The sequence below is a fragment of the Pelobates fuscus genome, chromosome 3, assembly GCF_036172605.1.
Source record: "Pelobates fuscus isolate aPelFus1 chromosome 3, aPelFus1.pri, whole genome shotgun sequence".
In the NCBI taxonomy this organism is placed as follows: Eukaryota; Metazoa; Chordata; class Amphibia; order Anura; family Pelobatidae; genus Pelobates; species Pelobates fuscus.
In genome coordinates this window covers 241,202,271-241,222,082 of record NC_086319.1, presented here as the reverse complement: position 1 = coordinate 241,222,082, position 19,812 = coordinate 241,202,271, and the positions used below count along the sequence as shown (strand labels likewise).

The following is a 19,812-nucleotide window of genomic DNA, read 5'->3' as shown; positions in this document are numbered from 1 at the left end:
AGTTAGTGACGTGAGAATTGTTGGAAATTTAAACAGAATTCAAAGCGAATTTCAAATGTAAGATCAAAATAGCTCAACTGGAAGCATAGCTGACTTGGGAAATTGCTCAGTTTGGATATTTTGGTATTGAATTTGAAATTCACTTTGAATTGCTAACAATTCTCACTTTAGGACCAACATAACTTAAACACTAACAAATTGTTTCAGACCTCACACTATGCAGTTAAATATGTGAATTCCAGGATGATGGGGAGCTAAAATAAAGCCATGCTCTATCAGCATTAAACATGTGTTAGGGTGACCACATTCACCTCCCTTAAGGACCAAACGTCTGGAATAAAAGGGAATAATGACATGTCACACATGTCATGTGTCCTTAAGGAGTTAAAGGAGTTTGTAAAATGCTTATGACAGGTGCAAATTAACATCACTGTTGCCTTCCTGGATCATTTAAATAAGTGATTAAAGACAGTGCTTCACAAATTAATTTAAACACATGAAGGAGAACCTGCCTCTCCTTTCTCATGTTTCCAATGTAAATACTCTAACTGACAACAAAAAAAATTCAGTATTGTAGAAAAATGTACACTGCAAAAAATACTACACTTGAAATATTTGACTATTTTGTCATAAATTTTGCTAATTGATTGTCAACTCAACAATTCTCTAAAAGCCCCCATAATGCTCTGTTTGTTTATGTAGAATATTTCTTTTTTAGCCCCTAATTTGTGGTTGAGCAGGTGAGAAATGTGATTCATGAGAAATAAATAAAGAGCACAGGTGAACTCTAACCATTCACTGATTAAGACATCCAAGAAATAAAGTGGAGAGTTTTTTTTAAAAAAAATTGTCATCATTAAAGGAGCTTAATTTTGCTCGCCTGAGATAATAGGTTATGGTGGGGGAAGTCTGTGGATAGTTAATACAATGTTAAACACATATCTGCACACCAGTCGAGCCATAAGACTTGCTTTTCCCACAGAAATCACAAATCTGCAGTGATGTTACTACGGCAAAAGATTCTGAGTGGGCATATGTAAATTAGTTTAGCAAAGAATCACATTTTTGCCTCATTCCATTTTAAACATTGGTTCCTTTGAGTCTGTGTTTGCTCTATACAACAGCTTTGAAACACAACTTAGGAAAAGATGCAAAGCCAGTGAACCACTCATGGACAGCTGTTTCATTGTTAATGCCTTGACTGGTGTGCAGATTTTTGTTTAACATTGTATTAATTATATATATAGTTTGTATATTGTATTTTTGTAATATTGTATCCTATTGTAACAATGCAATGTTTTGTGGACCCAGGACATACTTGAAAACAAGAGAAATCTCAATGTATCCATTCTGGTAAAATATTTTATAAATAAATAAATAAATATGCAAATGTAACTATATAAACCTTCTATAACTTTTGGATAACATACAAACGGTACAATGTTATACCAATTTGCAACAACACACTCCATGGGGTACTTGGCAAGAGAAAAACCAGTGGGCAGAAACACCAGCACATCAACCATCTCCGTAGAACTTCAGCCGCAAATCCCAGGTTTTATATTCACTAGACAAGTGATGCTCCATTTCTGTAAATGTATCCATCAGTTTGTTATTGTTAATTGTGTTGATTACAGCAACAGTATCAAACAGAGCCATTTAAAATGTAAGAACCAAATAGTAAAAGCATTTTAATAACTTTTTTTTGTAATGTGTGTGATAAACAGGACCAATTCTCTTGATATGGAAAAATTCAAAGCAGAGTTGACTGTACCCAGTGGAACTAAGGTGGAATTTGAAATTCATTACCAAGAAACCATTCGTCGGAATTTGGGAGTTTATCAGCATGTTGTCTATCTTCAGCCAGGCAGACTGGCAAAACATTTTGAGGTAAAAGGGTAAAATTTACGAGTGAAAAGTGTAAAAAATAAAACAAACAAAAAAATCACCTACAACATAGTATGCTTTGTCTCAAATCTAGTGTCTTTAATCATTGTAAATTCATATCATTACTCTGTAACTTATCAAAAGAATATTTAAGTTTATATTACATGACTATGATTTAATGTGCTATTAATAATGCATTAATAATTATATGCTAGTTAACTTAGTTATAATAACAAGGAGATTAGTCAGTGCTAGGAAATTATACTAAAGTTTTTCAAATGCTCTACTAATCATTCATTACAGATTAAGGCTTAGAGAATTTTAAACAACTAAAAAAACTTACAAATCTAAGAAATTGTTTTTGTGTGTGTGTGTGTGGGGGTGTTTATGGATCCTGTGGATATAAATGACATTGTTTCCAGGTTGATGCCATCTAAAATGTAGGAGAATGACAGGCAGACATTGCATCAATATGCAATTCAGAGCTCAGGGAATTCGCAATATTTCCAATAGCCATTACAAAAAGAGAGATTTATTAACATGCATTCAACAGAAAAATAGATGTCGGGAAACAAAATTGCCATGAAAAACGGTTTCTGTTGAATCCATGCTTTTACACTGTGATTGCTCCACTTTTGGACCTCTGCTCTTTTACGAGCATTTTTCTATAATTCTTCCCTTTCTCCCCATTTCTGTTCTCCAGGTGGACATCTACATCACGGAGCCTCAGGGTATCAGCTCTGTAAATGTGCCTGTAACAGTTTCGCCGAATTATGCGCCGCTCGTAAAGACAACCAAAGGAGAGAAAAAGGTAAGTAAACTGTCTTTAATTTTTAACTGAAGACAATATTTTCATGGCTCACTCCATAGCTGGAACATTTAATCTTATTTTCTCTGAAGATTTTCCTAAAAAGAAATTGTGAATCTTGAAATCCTAACTAATAATTATTTTCTTATACATTAAATCTGTAGTCTGATGCTCATTTCCCAGTCCATTCCTACCCTTCAATATTTTATTTTGTTGCAGGAGGTCAGTTGTTGGCAATTATAATACTTGATCAATAATGGTTTATATAGTTATACAAAATTAGCCTTCCATGGCATTGATCCCATGATACGAGAGCTGCATTTGATTGCTCTATAATGTCATCATACCAGTTTATATTATTATTATTAGTTTTGATTCATTTAAACAAGATTTAAACTGTGCAAGTTGACCATCTTTTTTAAAAGAAGTGAGATTCTCAACAGGAACAGCAAACCACAGCCCCCAAAATCCAATGAGGTCAAACTATTGTGGGTTGAAATTGTTGGGAATTACAAATCCCCATCATCTGGATCCCACAATGCTGTCTGTGCACTTCCTGATGGTTTATCAACTTTTCTTCTAGCTATGGTTCACTACAAGGAAGAGGTGGCAAATGCTGCTCGTTGTACATGCATGTGTGTGATTATTACAGTGTAGTGATTGTAGCATGCAACATAAAATGTATGAATGTGGTGGGTAGGGATATTTGGTGCATACAGAGTTCTACAGAGTCATTATTTTGTGCTACATGACTCATGTAGAGTCAACAGTATATAATTTAGCTTAAGGAACAGTGCACACGTAAAAATACATCTTTAAATTTGATAAGGCTACTTAAAATCACCTCATCTCGGCAAACAAATATGGGGATTCAGTATCATCATATGGCTATATTGTGTTAAGCCAACCACTACTTCATAGTACCCCAATATTGCTGGGTTTTACACTAATTCAAATGTTTTGTCATTATAACAACAGTGTATAATGTGTGAGAGCACAGGTAGAGTTAGATAGGCATTATACTTCCCATATCTACCATTGTCCTTATAATATAACCATATCCATCCCATTTTTCCCCATATCCAGTTTACCAATCACCACAATAACGTTACAATTCTCATTGCGCACTTTTTGAGCCAATATCATAGTATTTCATCAATATTATGTAACTATTAACTGTCACATTAATCTCTCTTTTATACAAGGCTCATATTTCCTTTAAACCATCTGTGGATGAGCAGCGAGAATATCCTGGATCTTCCGCTACAGCAGTGGATGGCAAACTCGTTGTACGATATGATGTTAAGCGGGAGCAGAGCAGCCAGCTACAGGTAAGCTTATTGTAGGAGCCACCATTCTAGTATGGCAGGAACATGGTCTTCTTGTGTGGATAAACATTGGTTTAATGGCTAATATAAACAAACAAAAGAAAACTGGGGATTCCTTGTGAACAGGCCAATTTAGAGTTAGCTGTCAAAAGCTCACAATTTGCATCTGTGCCTTTTTAAGCATTCACAGATATTGCAGACATAAAAAAAACATTGTAGTAAACTGTCAGAACGATCTGGAAATGGTAACAAACTGACACAGAAGCTGATGAACATCAGTTAGTGATAAACTGTAGTGGCTCACAGGTAGTGTATCTGACTGGCAACAGTGAGGACCAGAATTCAAATCCAGCCAGGCCTCCTGAAGTGGTGGCAACATCTGTCAGTCTGTAGAGAACGGGACAAACTGTGACATAAACGAGTAGAATGCGTCTAGAAACTGTAGTCATGTTCTCAAGGACTTTATATGAGATTTGGAGTTTATGTTCTTGAAATGTGCATTATTCATTCAAGGTCCATGACCTTGTGGCAAATATCTATAATGTTTTTTGGCTTTTTTTAAATGCTTCATTTATGGTATGCAGAAACCGACATAAGTGAAAAATCAACAAAATAATTTTGCACTATTTGCAACAATCATGAGCAATTATGAAAGAGATGCAGCAGGTATTGAATACTAGGAGTATTTGTTGTTGTTGTTTTTTTTGGGGGGGTTTTAAAGCAAAAGTATGCAACAACAATACAGTGTGTCTAAAGGAGCTGGATTGGCAGGATATAAAACAAAAAATAAAAACAAAAATAGAAAGAAAACATGGAGCCGTCAAAAATGGGTAACAGAAATAGAAAGGTCCACATCAGAGCCTGTAATGACTGATCTTTAAAAAAAAAAACTTTAAAAAAGACCAGGTGGGCCAATTTATACAGTAAAATTGAAGATTGAAGTGTTGGGGAGGTTTCAGGTACTTGTCACTGCAATGATGGGCTATGTGCCATCAGGAACTAAATGGGCGACTCCATGCACATCCTAAATCATCTGTCCAGAAATGTCAGGTAGTAGCAGGTAGCAATGGCTGTCCTAGCTCCTTGTGCATGGACTATTTAATGCACCACACTGTTGTGTTCCATTATTAGGGATCAAGGACTCCCCCCATCAGTCCCATAACAGCTTGTCGATAAGTTGTGACGAACTCCTCCATCGTAGAGATGGCCCCAGAGAGATCAGGATAACGAAATATCTCTCCTCGAAAGTGTAGGAGGATGAAATCCTAGCTATTTTCCTTATGCCTATTGGACTTCCACATCATAGGAACTTGAAGTTGTTAGGTGCACTGAAATGCCCATCAACTGACACAGAAGCAGTAGGTTTGTGTGACAGCATGGTGATGAATACATTTTCTTTTTTGATAATTAAAAAAGCCATTAAACTTACCTTTATTCTAGTGCCAACACACACTCCTCAATGCAGCCCAATCCTCCTCTGGTGAAATCATCAGTCTTGATGACTTTTGTCCAGATACTTATAATAGAGAAACATTGCAGACACATGGCACATATGCAGCAATCGCTTCGATCTACCAATACAATGCTTCTCTGTTTGCATGCTGACACAGACATCAAATAGATTTGGCTATTAAATCAATTTTACTCCAAGCATCTAATGGCAGCCACTAGAAGCCATGGAAATTCCAGAATGCAATCAGTGCTTTTTTGCAGAAATCTTACTGGAACAAAAACAAGGCTGCAGGGGCAGCATTTATGCCTCAAAAAAAATGTCATTAAGATGAAGTGATTATGTTGCTTAACTGTCCCTTTAAGCAGTCTATTAAAGACCAAAAGACCATTTATAATTTGACTTATTTATATGCTGATAAGTTATATGTTCATTAAAATAACATCTATATCTTAAAAGGTACACGCCAAGAACCATAACTACCCTAGTAGTCAATTATTACCTGGAGTAGAAAAGGTTCGCAACCTGCTTCCCCTCAGCTGGACTGTGATGGTTATGGTGCTTGGAGTGCTCCTTTTATTGAAAAGAAATGTCAGAAATGTTTACTTTTGCAAAAAATTAATTAATCCCAGTAATTTAATCTTTTTTTTTCTGATCTGTTAGGTGTTCAATGGATATTTTCTCCATTTCTTTGCACCAGAAAACTTGCCTCCTCTTCCAAAGAATATTTTATTTGTCATTGATGTCAGTGGTTCCATGTGGGGTCTGAAAATGAAACAGGTAACAAGGAAATATAAAAGGTCCTTTTTTTTCACATTTGTTTTTATTACATAACAAAGCACACGTGTACAAAATATATTCTATACATCACAAATGAAATGTTTTGCTACCATTACTTTTTAATTATACATTGGCTGGAATGGTAAAAGCAGTCCCAAATAACAACATATCAACAAAACAAATACCAACACCAAAGTGTTGGACAGATCTCGGTTCTGATAAAATGAAAATCTACGCATAATAGCTGATTCTAAAGTGTTATTTAAATTTCTTGTTACATAATTGCAATTTCCTCTGAATGACAAATAATTATAGCTAAATAGTTTGTGTAACCCCACAGTGTGCATAATAATGTGTAATGAATCTTCTTAGACAGTTGAGGCTATGAAAACTATTTTGGAAGACCTCAGGCCTGATGACCAATTCAGCATTATCGATTTCAACCACAATATTCGATGCTGGAAAGAGGAACTTGTTTATGCCTCTGATCTTGAAAAAGAGGATGCCAAGCAATATGTACAGAGAATACAGCCAAATGGAGGTAGGTAGAAATAACAATTGTAATAACTGAATTTTCTACAAAAACGCATTATTGGCTGTTGGGCTGGTAATATATATCTTATAGCACGCACATATATTTACACATATACAATACACAAGATCCAGCACACTCACACATCCACTAAACAGCAACCGCAAAGCTTACAGATTTTATTAGTTTTTATATAGTGTTACAGTAGAGATTGAAGCCGTATTAGTCCAGTGATGCCGAATTTTGGAAAGAAAAGCTTTCGGGAGAACATCCCTTTCTCAAGTCTAAAGTATTTCTGACAAAAACGACACATAGAATTCAAAGCTGAGTTTCGAGTTAAGGCAACATGAGTAAAGATAAGGCACAAGTCTGAAAGAAAATAGACACCATTCTCTCAGAGGGTCATATATATTGTGACAAACTGCCCTTTGCCACTGGGCATTGGAGAGTACTGATCGCTAGCCTCCTGCCCTGCGACTATGGCCCTGGAATGTATTGCCCTTTAGGATTTAGATTTGGGCATAATGGATTTTTGAATGCTGTTCCTGGCCCTTTAAATGCTTTGGAGCAGGGTTACAACTTTTAAACTGGCACTTCGAATGCAGTCGAAGTGCCAAAGTCGTCGCCATTCGACAAACGAACACATGGCGGCGGCCATTTTAACGTATTCGAACGCGGTCAGCGGTGTGTGCAGCCAAATCTATGGAACTGTTTGCGGCTACCCACTTGCACGAACACCGCTGACCCATACCTTCTTTGACACCGCGGCTGGAGACTAAGTCCCGTTCGAAGATTCGAACTCCCGTTCGAATGGGACTTAGTCAATTTCTCGGTGTAAAATAGACCGACCGCACAGCCCAAATCCATGGAACTGTTTTGGGCATGAAAATGTGCTTGCGGTCGGTCAAAAGAGACTTTTTAATATTTCTGGAACCACTGAACGGATTTTCACGAATTTTGAATATGTTGTTCCACAAGTTGTGTTGTTCATAAAAATGTAAGTTTTATTCATGTACGATGTAAAATGAAAGTTACAAAAATGTATAAAAAGTATAAGTTTTAGCTTGGAGATAATTGAGGAGATACAGTAAGAAACTCAATTATCTCCCAAGCAGAGGGGAGGGAATCTGTGGGATGTAACCATTATCTGATTGGTTAATGCCTAATTGCCTGTGGGCGTCTCCCTTGCAGTAAAAAAAGAGACGCCCACAGGCTTCTTGACCCTCAATACGTAGCCTTGTCTCGTTATTGGAGGGAACTGCTATATCACACTGGGGATTGCTATGCTCTGCATACTCCCTTGAGCTTTAATCACTTAGCTCTTGTTCCTGATACGCTCCCCTAGAGGAGAGGTCTTCCCCACACAAGCCTGGAGGACAGAAGCTGATTCCAGGGTGGATGGAAGAAGTCTGCGGTGGTTGTGGTGTCCAGTGCGGTGCTTGTGGTCCTCGGTGCAAGCTAGCCTCCATTAACGGAAGGAGTTCGTTACATATATATATTGTGTGAGAATTACAGAGTGAGGAAGGAAAGAGAGGGAAAAAAACACAAGCATATCATACCCGTCCCTCCAGGGGGCCGGCTGCAGCTGCGTGGGCCGCCACATACCTTCAAGGTCTGTGCACAGGTGCACCGGCCCGGGGCCCTTGGTTGCCGAGTTACCTGCAGGAGGGGAACACTGTGCTGTACTGCTCCTCTCCTGCCGCTGTATGAGAGAGCACTGCCTCTCAGACCGAGTACCGCGGCAAGCAGGTAGAGGAGGGGAGGGGGGTGAGACACATGCAGAATGTGGAGGGGGGAATGGGAAACATGGAGGGCCTGGAGGGGGCAGGAGTGAATGGGACACATGGATGGGCTCGGGGGGAATGGGACACAGAGTGGCTGGGGGGAGGTAATAGGACCCATGGAGGTACAGGGCAGAAGGAAGGAATGGGACAAATGGAGGGGCTGGGGAGGGAGAGGAAATGGGACACATGAAGGGGCTGGGGGGAGGTAAGGGGACACATGAAGGGGCTGGGGTGAGGGAAGAAGACAAATGGAGGTGCTGGGGTAGGAAATGAGACACATGAAGGTGCTAGAGGGGAAGGAAATGAGAAACATGAAGGGGCTTGGAGAAAGGGAATGAGACACATGGAGGGACTGGTGGGGGAATGAGACACATTGAGGGGCAGGGAGGAGGGATGAGACACATTGAGGGGCTGGGGGGGTCAGGAATGAGACACATGGGGGACCTTGGGCAGAGAATGAGACACATGGGGGGGGGTTGGAGTGATGGAATTAGACACATGGAGGAGCTGGGAGAGAAGAATGGAACATATTGAGGGCGGGCCCAGGGCAATTCTTGCACAATTGCTCATGGTTTTTAGTTGTGCCTCTGTTTCAACATATTTATATAAGTTGACATATTAACCATGGCAACTTATTTATGTATGGGTGGATTTATTTATTTAATAGTTCCTCTTATCCACGGAGCTTTATCAAATGTAGAAATTAGTTTCTGCTCTAAAATCAGGAAAAACAGGTAACCAGCCATTGCCTTAATGTTTGAAGTATTAATACAATTTTGTAATTTCATATTTCATATTCATTTTTGAAAGTAATACAAAAATACAGATTTAGACCACCCAGGTGCAGTGCATATATACAATAAAAAAGATAATTACTTCCTTTTTAGTTTGGTATAACAAAGGATTCCTCTCAATCCTCAATACATATGGAAAAATAGGATATACCTAAACCTATAAAGAAAGAAAGAAAAAGCTCATAGGGGGATAACGTAAATTCACAGATAGCCCCTTATTTCAATGTCACACTCACAAAATTGAAGTAATTTTCAGGCTCATCAATTTTGTAGGTTCTCACGAGTTCCTCATAATTAGGACGGTGAATGATGCATGTAAAAGATGAAAAATAACATAGTACAGCACTGTCATAAAGTATAAATCAGCTTTAATGGTTGCACTTACAGTGTAAAAGATGTAAAAAGGCACATCAATACAATTCTGTATGTCCCATCAGTATGGAGTAGGGTGATCCTCACAGAAGTATTAGGCAGAAAAAACAAATAATTTAAAATAACAAAAATATAAACAATTTAACTCTACGCATTTCGTCTGTAATGTCAGACTTCCTCAGAAGTAAAAAATCAAGTAAAGTGCTTCAAATCTTCTGGGAACTACAGCTGTCTTTTAAAAGTCCCTCCCGCCGGCTTTTCATTCTGTTCCTCCAATCCGCTGCTTTCAATTAGCTAAGCTTCAATTGCTCGTTCTCTATTTCCTTTTATGGAGTTCCGGAAAAGCGTCCGTGGAACGCATGTGCGTTTCACTGATCCGGAAATGCTCTCACTTCATCGTTCTGACGGGCTATGCGGAAGTTCTGTGTATAACTGGAGCGCATATGTGTTCCATTTCGTCCTTGTGCGATCCTCATATAAATTAGACAGTCCCAGAATTTGTAAAATGAAATTACAATGTGTTAGTCACTCATTGAACATAATCTTTAAACAGCATTTGTTACTGTAGCATTCGTATAAGTATACAATCATTTCCATTTATGATTACAATCGTAAAAGGTTTTAAAACATAAAATATAAAACATAAAACATGCATCATTCTTATAATCATTTTTTAAAGTCCATGCTGCTGATGTGAATATATCATAGGATTTATTTACTAAAGTGAGGATTCAAAGTGAATTTCAATTTATGGTCAAAATAGCAGAACTACATTCCTAACAGGGGTTTTAAATAAGATTGTTTGGTGAAGAAAGATATAGTTTAGTTCTTCAGTATGAAGCAAAAACGTTAATATTGAGACCAACAACATACCAAAATTTGGCCTAAACACTGTAATCCCCATATCAATAAATGGCATATTGACTGTTTAGTAAATTGACTCCTTAATAAAGTCTTTGCATTTGTGGTATTAAAGGACCACTCTAGGCACCCAGACCACTTCAGCTTAATGAGGTGGTCTGGGTGCCAGGTCCTTCTAGGGCTAACCCATTTTTTCATAAACATAGCAGTTTCAGAGAAACTGCTATGTTTATGAATGGGTTAAGCCTTCCCCCTATGTCCTCTAGTGGCTGTCTCAGGCGCTTGCGTGATTATTTTCACAGTGAGAGCACGCAAGCGTCCATAGGAAAGCATTATGAATGCTTTCCTATGTGACCGGCTGAATGCGCGCGCAGCTCTTTCCGCGCGTGCGCATTCAGCCGACGGGGAGGAGAAGAGGAGGATCGGAGGAGGAGAGCAGGAGGAGATCTCTCCGCCCAGCGCTGGAAAAAGGTAAGATTTAACCCCTTTCCCCTTTCAAGAGCCGGGCGGGAGGGGGTCCCTGAGGGTGGGGGCACCCTCAGGGCACTCTAGTGCCAGGAAAACGAGTATGCTTTCCTGGCACTAGAGTGGTCCTTTAAAATTATTAATCAATAAGACTTGTGCTGTTAAAGCAACATGCTTTCCTGACATTGTTTTGCAATATTTTTTTATATTATATCATATTTTATCAGGAACTAACATCAATGAAGCACTTCTCCGAGCTATATTTATACTGAAAGAAGCCAGCGACCTCGGCATGTTGGAGGCAAACTCTGTTTCTTTAATTGTCTTGGTGTCCGATGGAGATCCCACAGTGGGTAAGATAAAATATTATTAAAGAGGCTTCCAATCTATCTACTAAGAATAGTAAAGTGCCTGTTGGAAATAATCAATGGTATATTTTGTGCTTGTTCAGTGACGGAAAATTCAACAAATGCTGTAGGATTATATGCACTTAAAGGGGAACTGTAACTTCTTTGTAATTTACACTGAATATCAACTATAACTTGTGTTAAATGGGATAGTCTAGGCCAGGGGTGCCCAAAAAGTAGATCCCCAGATGTTGTAGAGCTCCAATTCCAATGATGCTTTCATGCCTTTAGAATGACAAAGCATCTTGAAAGCTGTAGTTTTAAAACATCTGTGGTTCTACATTTTGGACACCTCTGGTCTAGGCACTCACTATAATTATGTGGCAACAGTAAATCAACCAAGGAATCCCAAAAACCTTGTGTAAAATTATTTTCTCTTTTTTTAAAACTTATGTTAACTTTTTTTTTTTTTTACAAGGTATTACCTTTTTTTCTGTGTATAAGACGAGCCCTAATTTTTTAGCCCAAAATTAAAAAATCTATATTTTAAACATCAAAAAGAACAACTTTGATATTTTAGCAGTGAGTTCAGAGGAGAACAACACACTTCTGATTCTCATGCCTCCCCTGTGCTAGTGTACTCTGTGAAGTTAATGGCTCTATAGTACATGCTACTACTCCCACAATACAGCAGGTGGTGTGAGGGCATGCTGGACATCACAGTAGTATTCCCTCTGCTCCCTAATCCCAATTTCCTCGGCCATAAATATAGATCAGAAAGCAAGACCTACCTGAGGTGGAGTAAACCTTAATATGGCTGCTCCTTTTATTGCGTGGCATGTCTCTGGAACTCCGTTGGTGGTAAGTGCTGATGTCTGGTGCAGCTCCCATGCATATAGGGACCTCTTCCTCCTTGCCACAGCATTCAGAAGTGGATCGGCGGGAAGGAGGCCAGGTATGTGTGTGGGCCGTGGCACACTGAAACGCGGCAGGCACCATTTTAACTTGGGGCCCGCGGAAATTTTTTTTTTAACCTCTGCAATGACATTCCGTGTATAAGACGACCCCCATATTTAGAAAAAAAAATTTGCTATATTGTCTTTTAAGTGTGTAGTAAAGGTACACTGTAGACACTCAGACCACTTCAGCTCATTGAAGTGGTCTGGGTGCAAACTCCTATCACCCTTAACCCTGAGCATGCAATTACCTGCTAGGGTAACTCCTCATCTAGGGGATGTCTACCAGATGGATAGGCAACTTTTGGTCACCTAAACGAAGCCAACGTCAGCGGGGCAGAGCATGGGCAGAGCATGGGCAGAGCATGGGCAGAGCTGAGCCAGCGCCGAGGGACATCGTCGCTGGACCCGAGGGACATCGGCGCTGGGGGGTAGGGGAGTGAGGAGGGTGTAGCTATATTGCAAGAAAAACACTTTTTTTTCTGGCACTATAGTTTCCCTTTAAACATTTAGCAAATGACCTCATAATCCTGCAACTTCGCGCCACCATCTTAGCTCCCTGTCAATCATTGTTATAATCTTTTCACAGCCAGTATATAAAAAGCATACAGAGAAGAAGAGAATATTTCTATTCATCATCTTCATTTGAGATGTTTTTGCCTCACATCGCCCTGTCGAAACTATGTAATTGTGTCTTTAACACCACACAAATAAATATTTCATATATACAGGTATAAATAACATAATATAAAAATTCCTGGAAACCCCTAAAGTTAATTTAAAGTCACAAACAAAATAAGAGTATATTTGAAGACACAAACAAAATAAAAATAAAATTAGTGGACACAGAGTGAAGTAGGGAAGGGAACTATCAATCTTAATTCATATTTTTTTTTATCTTGATTTAAAATGCACGGTTAAATCCTCCCTTTTTCTTTCAGGTGAATTGAAGTTGTCTAAAATTCAGAAGAATGTTAAGACACATAACCGAGATGATTTCTCGCTGCACTCCCTTGGCATTGGGTTTGATGTGGACTATGATTTCTTAGAACGACTTGCCCAAGAGAACAATGGCATGGCTCAGAGGATTTATGGAAACCAGGACACTGCTTCCCAAATGAAGGTCAGGATTTCTACTATTCAGTATACGAATATATAATTATAAGAAAAGCTCAACTGAAAGTGGGTGAGAAGTAATTTGGTATAAAAAGTACTAAGTGCCCTTAAAGGAAAAAATCAGTACCCACACCGGATATATATATATATATATATATATATATATATATATACAATAGAGATAATAATGATCCCAAGGGGCACCAGGTTTGCACATAAAAAAAGTGTTTATTCATGCATTGAAAAAATACATCAATAGGTTTTGACAAAAAGAAAGTGCATAAAGTAGTGCATATCAAATCTATAATACAAATACCACAATAATAACAAAGCTCTAAATGCAAACACTCATTGAAAAGGTATACTGACCAAGAGCAGGAGAAATGAAAACCCCAACGTTTTGGCTCTGAAGCCTTCCTCTGGGGGATCCCCAACTTGAATAATTGTTCTTGAAAAATAGTTTGCAGCAATTTTATTACAGCGTTATTCACTTCTATTCTGTTTAACCCCTTCAGGACCGCTGACGGTTCAGGACCGTCAGCGGTAAAACGTGCGTTTGGACCGCTGACGGTCCTGAACCGTCATAACGGTTTTGGGCTACTTACCTGATCGCCGTCGGTCCCACGGCGGCGATCAGCTCTCCTCCCGGTCCAGGGGGACTGCCTGTCTGCCCGGGCAGTCCCCCCTCGGCAGATCAGGACCCCACGGCCATGTGATCACTCGATCACATGACCGCAATAGGGGTCTTTGTATCTGCCTGCAGGGGGACTGTCTGTGCTGACAGGCAGTCTCCCTGCAAGTGTAAAATCATAAAATAAAGTTAAAAAAAAAAACAATCAGTGTAAAAAAAATTATAATATGTGTATATATATATGATATATATACATGTATTATATCTATATATATAATATATGTATATGTATCATATATATAATGTCACACTATGTGTATTTTTATATTTCTATATACGTATATTAATATAAAAATACACTTATATTTAAATTACACACGAATATATACAATATATATAATAACTATATATATGGTATATATATATTATTATAAAATACAAATAATATGTTAATAAAAATAAATAACAAAAAATAAAAATAATTTTTAATAATTAAAAAAAATTATATATATATATTCAATTTTATTCTAACAGTATTTTGATATTGATATATATATATTTATATCAAAATACACTTAGAATGTAATGATATATATATCTATGTATAAATAAATAAATAAAAATAATACGAAATATACATATGTCCACATACAAAATTACATTAATAATTTCATAAATATACACGTAGACGTCAAATATATAAATATGTATATATATTAAAATTCTACGTGCATATTTATGTAATATTTTTACCTAATTAAGTAATTTTAATGATTGCAATTTGAGGGACCTGCCTGCCAACCCAGGCCAAAAGTCCAGATAATTTAATTTGCTAGCACTGTGCTTAACCCTGTAACTTTCTATGACACCCTAAATCCTGTACATGGGGGTACTGTTTTACTCGGGAGACTTCGCTGAACACAAATATTAGTGTTTCAAAACAGTAAAACATATCACAGCGATGATATTGTCAGTGAAAGTGAAGTTTTTTGCATTTTTCACACACAAATAGCTCTTTCACTGAGGATATTATTGCTGTGATATATTTTACTGTTCTGATACACTAATATTTGTGTTCAGCGAAGTCTCCTGAGTATAACAGTACCCCACATGTAGAGGTTTTATAGTGTTTGTGAAAGTTACAGGGTCAAATATAAGGCTTGATTTTTTTTATTGAAATTTGTCAGATTGGTTAGGTTGCCTTTGACAGCGTATGGTAGCCAAGGAATGAGAATTAGCCCCATGATGGCATACCATTTGCAAAAGAAGACAACCCAAGGTATTGCAAATGGGGTATGTTCAGCCTTTTTTAGTAGCCACTTAGTCACAAACACCGGCCAAAGTTAGCGTTTTTTGCATTTTTAACACACAAACAAATATAAATGCTAACTTTGGCCAGTGTTTGTGACTAGGTGGCTACTAAAAAAGACTGGACATACCCCATTTTAAATACCCTGGGTTGTCTACTTTAAAAAATATGTACATGTTAGGTGTGTTTCGGGGATTTATGACAGATAACGGTGTAACAATGTCACTATTGATACATTTAAAATATATATATATATTGAAACAGCAATTTCCTACTTGTATTTATAGGCCTATAACTTGCAAAAAAAAGCAATAAAGCATGTAAACACTGGGTGTTTTTAAACTCGGGACAAAATTTTGAATCTATTTAGCAGTTTTTTTCATTAGCTTTTGTAGATAAGTAAAAGATTTTTCAAGTAAAAGTCCAAAAACATGTTTTTGTTTTTTATTTTTCACCATATTTCATTATTTTTTTTAAATACAATATATGACATAATATAAATACTGGTATGTAAAGAAAGCCCTTCTTGTCTTGAAAAAAACAATATATAACTTGTATGGGAACCGTAAATGAGAGAGCGGAAAATTACAGCTAAACACAAACACCACAAAAGTGTTAAAACTGCTCTGGTCCTTAACGTACAAACATCGCAAAAACAGGCCGGTCCTGAAGGGGTTAAAAACTCGTTGTCCCTCCTGTATATGTGGGAGAGAGGGGATATTTTACCAAGCAGGTGGCCAGACATTATCCCAACCTTGGTTTTGGAAAGATGGAGTAACTAATTGTTTCATGAATCAGAATGTGTTCCCATCCACTAGTATTCTTGTTAAAAATGAAGGAATTGAACATTAAATCCAGTTTGCTCATGTTGTTGCATTATTACACAGCTAAGGCAAAGGGGGTGTCCAATCAGACGGACATTAAAATACCCCCTATTCTCTCACATATCATTGAACAGATATTTAAACAGGCTGGATCTGTCTGCCTGCATTGGATTTATGTAATGCATAAGCAGAGAAAGCTATACATGTTTTTGCCTACCCCAGTGATGACCAAATGGATGCTTTTTCTCCTGGTGAAAACATGGACCTTGGTGTTTAATCCCTAGATTCCACTGCTCACTAAAATAGTCTCCAATGTTATAGTATAACAAGGAAAGCTGGGCGGGAAAAAAAAGACTCATTTTCATCCAGTTTAATGAGTCTAGATACACACATCTGTTTATGCTGTTTGTCCAAAAGAAGACAAAAAACTACTTCCATTTGTGGAAACAAGGAAAAAGTCCTTCTTGATCCCAAAATGGCAATCAGAATCTTCTTGGATCAAGAGGTTGCCTACCCCGATATAGGGCTATTATATCTCCTCTGGAAGTAAGCAAATGCAGTTTTTTTTAGCTTCTCTTAAAACTGAAACCTTCTATTCCCCTTATTTATGTACTCACCTGCTTTTGTAGTCAATATTTCTTATAGAATCAGTTCCACAACTGCACCATATACTGCACCGGTGGCCTATGCATGTATCTCCAGGGGCCCGGTTGTGCACTGTGACCCTTTAACAGCGCGACCAGGCCCCTTTCATATCTGCAGCCAGTGCTGGGAGGGAGAGCCACTCACTTCTTCCCAGCTTACACTGAGTCGCATGGGGGGGAGAGGAGAAGGCAGAGTCTGAGAAGAGGGGGCAAGAGCCAGACTCTGCTTCCCAACTGACTCAACCAGCAGAAGCCACCATCCTCCACCCAAAATGTAGGAAATGCTTAGAGATATTACACCCACATTTATTATCTATAATTATTACCAAGTCCTTTTCATTTACACATTTTTCTAGCTCAACACTATTGCGGGTTTAAGTTGCTTATGTGATCTTCATCCCAAAAAACGCAACTTTTCATTTATCTACATTGAATTTCATCTGTCATTTGCCACCCTGTTCTCCTAAATGTATCCAAATCCCTATGCAAAGAAGCAATATCCTGCTCATACTGTATTACCTTACCTTGTGTCATCTGCATTCAATGGCACATGACCTTTCATGCCCATTTCAAGATCATTAATGAAGATTATAAAGAGAAGTGGATTGGGGACTGACCCCGTGGTACTCAACTTTCTACTCTTGTACAATATGATAATATCAATAGAAAATCAGATATACCTCCCATTATCTCAAACAAAATTAATAGGATGGCCTTTCTTACAAGTTAAGATATCTTTTAAAATAAATGAAATCCATTTTCACATTATAAGGGCATGTCAACTAAAGCCCTTGAATCATCTAAATAAATCAACCAACGCTATTGTTCATGGATGTCAAATGCCTACCAGTCTGCTACGGTTATATCCTTCTGCACGTGGAAACAGTGCTACGTAAACTTTTAAATTTTACATATTTAGTTGTTTAAAAAAAATCTGATAAATTGACAGTTTTCTTTTTTTGTTTGCCTCCAGGAATTTTACCAAAAGGTTTCCACTCCTCTGCTTAAAAACATTATATTCAACTATCCACTGGATGGAATTTCAGATTTGACCCAGAACTCATTTCACCATTATTTTGGAGGTGATGAGCTTGTTGTGGCTGGTAAACTCAAACCTGAAAGCATTTCACCACTGCAAAGTATGATTACGGCGAGCACTGTAAGTTTCTTTAAGTACTTGACATTTCACTTAAAATGTGTGACTTATAAATATATATGGTGCATAGCATGGTGCAGTAAACCTCTTGTGTGGACACGCAGGACCTACAGGAATAAAATCTTGAGTCTACAGTTTATTTTAGACAATTGTGTCAATGTGCTGATAAGCTTACTTACTATAACCAGGAACAGGCAATATTCCCTTTTTTAAAACTTTGCAACGTGATTCCTTTATGTGTAGACTGCAGATAGACTTGTACCTAAAAGCAACTAAAACAAAGGGGAAAAAGGTGGGCCTCCAGGTTCCTGCATCACTATTCGTTAGTATAATTCTGCGGTGGAGTTAGCCTAGAGCTCTCTGAAAGTCCACCTTAGGTAGCAAGGTAATAAGTATGCGACCAGATTGAGGTATATAGGTTCATTTCATCTCAAAATATAATTCTTTGACGTTACTACCCCATCTGAGTAAACCAGGTTCCAAGTAGTGAACTGACTTTTTTTTCCAAAACTGGGGGACTACCTGCTCAGCTATATTTAAAAGTTGAATCGTGATGGACCTTTTATTGTTTGTCCTAGGAGCGCGAGTAAGGTGCAGGACCATGGGGGCTTTGTAGGAAGGTCTGAACATTTTTGTAACATAGAATAAAATTCCAAACCATGATATGTGTTTGTAGGACCACTCTCTTTCCTTTTAAAAAGTAGAAAGCACAGGAACAAAATTCTGCTAGTAAAGATCAGATGGACTGTCTGTAAGCCAGATACCCAGATATTTTATTTTAAAATCTGACCATGGAAATGCAAAGCTCTGGCAGAGCGGGAGGGCATGCCTGCTCGGAGTGTCTTATGTGTCGTTTGTGCAATTATTCTTTAAGTGTCAAAGGTTACCAAATTTTGCAAACACTAAATATGGAAGGGAAATCTCAGGGTTGGATACCAAAAATAACAGGTCACCTGCGTAAGCAGCTATTTTATGATGAATCTGTCCCTCTACTATTCTGGTTATGTCACTGATAGTGGAAAGTGTTATATTTTTACCTGAAGACTCTTTTGTCTTTCTACAGGACTGGGCCACTGAATATATAGCATTCCAACCCTCAAATTATGCATCCTAAATTTACTTATATGTTTGTACACTTCATGCGTCAACAAGTCAATTGGAGGAAGTTTTCCTCATATTTTTATATCTTTGGTTTAAACCCTGCGCTCAAACTCCCACTACTCCTGGGCAGCAGCAATGGCTGTAGTATACATTAGCCCCAATGCATACAATAAAAAACAAAGAAAAAAGTTACTTGCGCACTATCCCAAATCCCTATACGCGTGAATTTTGTGGCAAATTTCAATGTAGTTTAGTCATAGTCATACGAAAGTTTAACCAGCACCTGAAAGTCTTGTTATTTTTCTGACCTATATCTTCACACAGGCAAATGCAGAGTTACTTTTAGATGTTACATCACAAGCAGAAGCTCTTAACGAGCTCTTTGAACAGAGTAAACATGCCTTCCCCGATTTTGCCAAGCAATACTGGGCCCAACTTACTATTAACCAGCTTTTAGCAGAGAGGTAAGTTACCACAAAACCACCAACCCTGGAATTTGGAAAGCATGTGGGGGAGGGTGGGGATGGGGGGGGGGGGGAGGAGGGTGTCTCTGTATAATTAAGGAAACCTAAGAAGATCAATAAGTAGTGAAAATGTGAAGATATTTTCTTTAATGAAAACTGATACTTACATACCTCCCAAGTGTCCCTCTTTACAACAGACCATC

General features: G+C 38.0%; 1 protein-coding gene across 1 annotated transcript in view; it reads left to right on the top strand.

Annotated features, from left to right (window-relative positions):
* The window catches only part of ITIH2 (inter-alpha-trypsin inhibitor heavy chain 2), a 44,777-nt gene that overhangs the window by 11,557 nt on the left and 13,408 nt on the right, over positions 1 to 19,812 (top strand). The window contains exons 6-14 of the mRNA XM_063448278.1: positions 1,728 to 1,890; positions 2,591 to 2,698; positions 3,901 to 4,026; positions 6,137 to 6,253; positions 6,626 to 6,794; positions 11,289 to 11,414; positions 13,306 to 13,487; positions 17,862 to 18,047; positions 19,470 to 19,609. Coding sequence (XP_063304348.1) covers positions 1,728 to 1,890; positions 2,591 to 2,698; positions 3,901 to 4,026; positions 6,137 to 6,253; positions 6,626 to 6,794; positions 11,289 to 11,414; positions 13,306 to 13,487; positions 17,862 to 18,047; positions 19,470 to 19,609 — 1,317 coding nt within the window. The remainder of the gene's footprint in view (positions 1 to 1,727; positions 1,891 to 2,590; positions 2,699 to 3,900; positions 4,027 to 6,136; positions 6,254 to 6,625; positions 6,795 to 11,288; positions 11,415 to 13,305; positions 13,488 to 17,861; positions 18,048 to 19,469; positions 19,610 to 19,812) is intronic.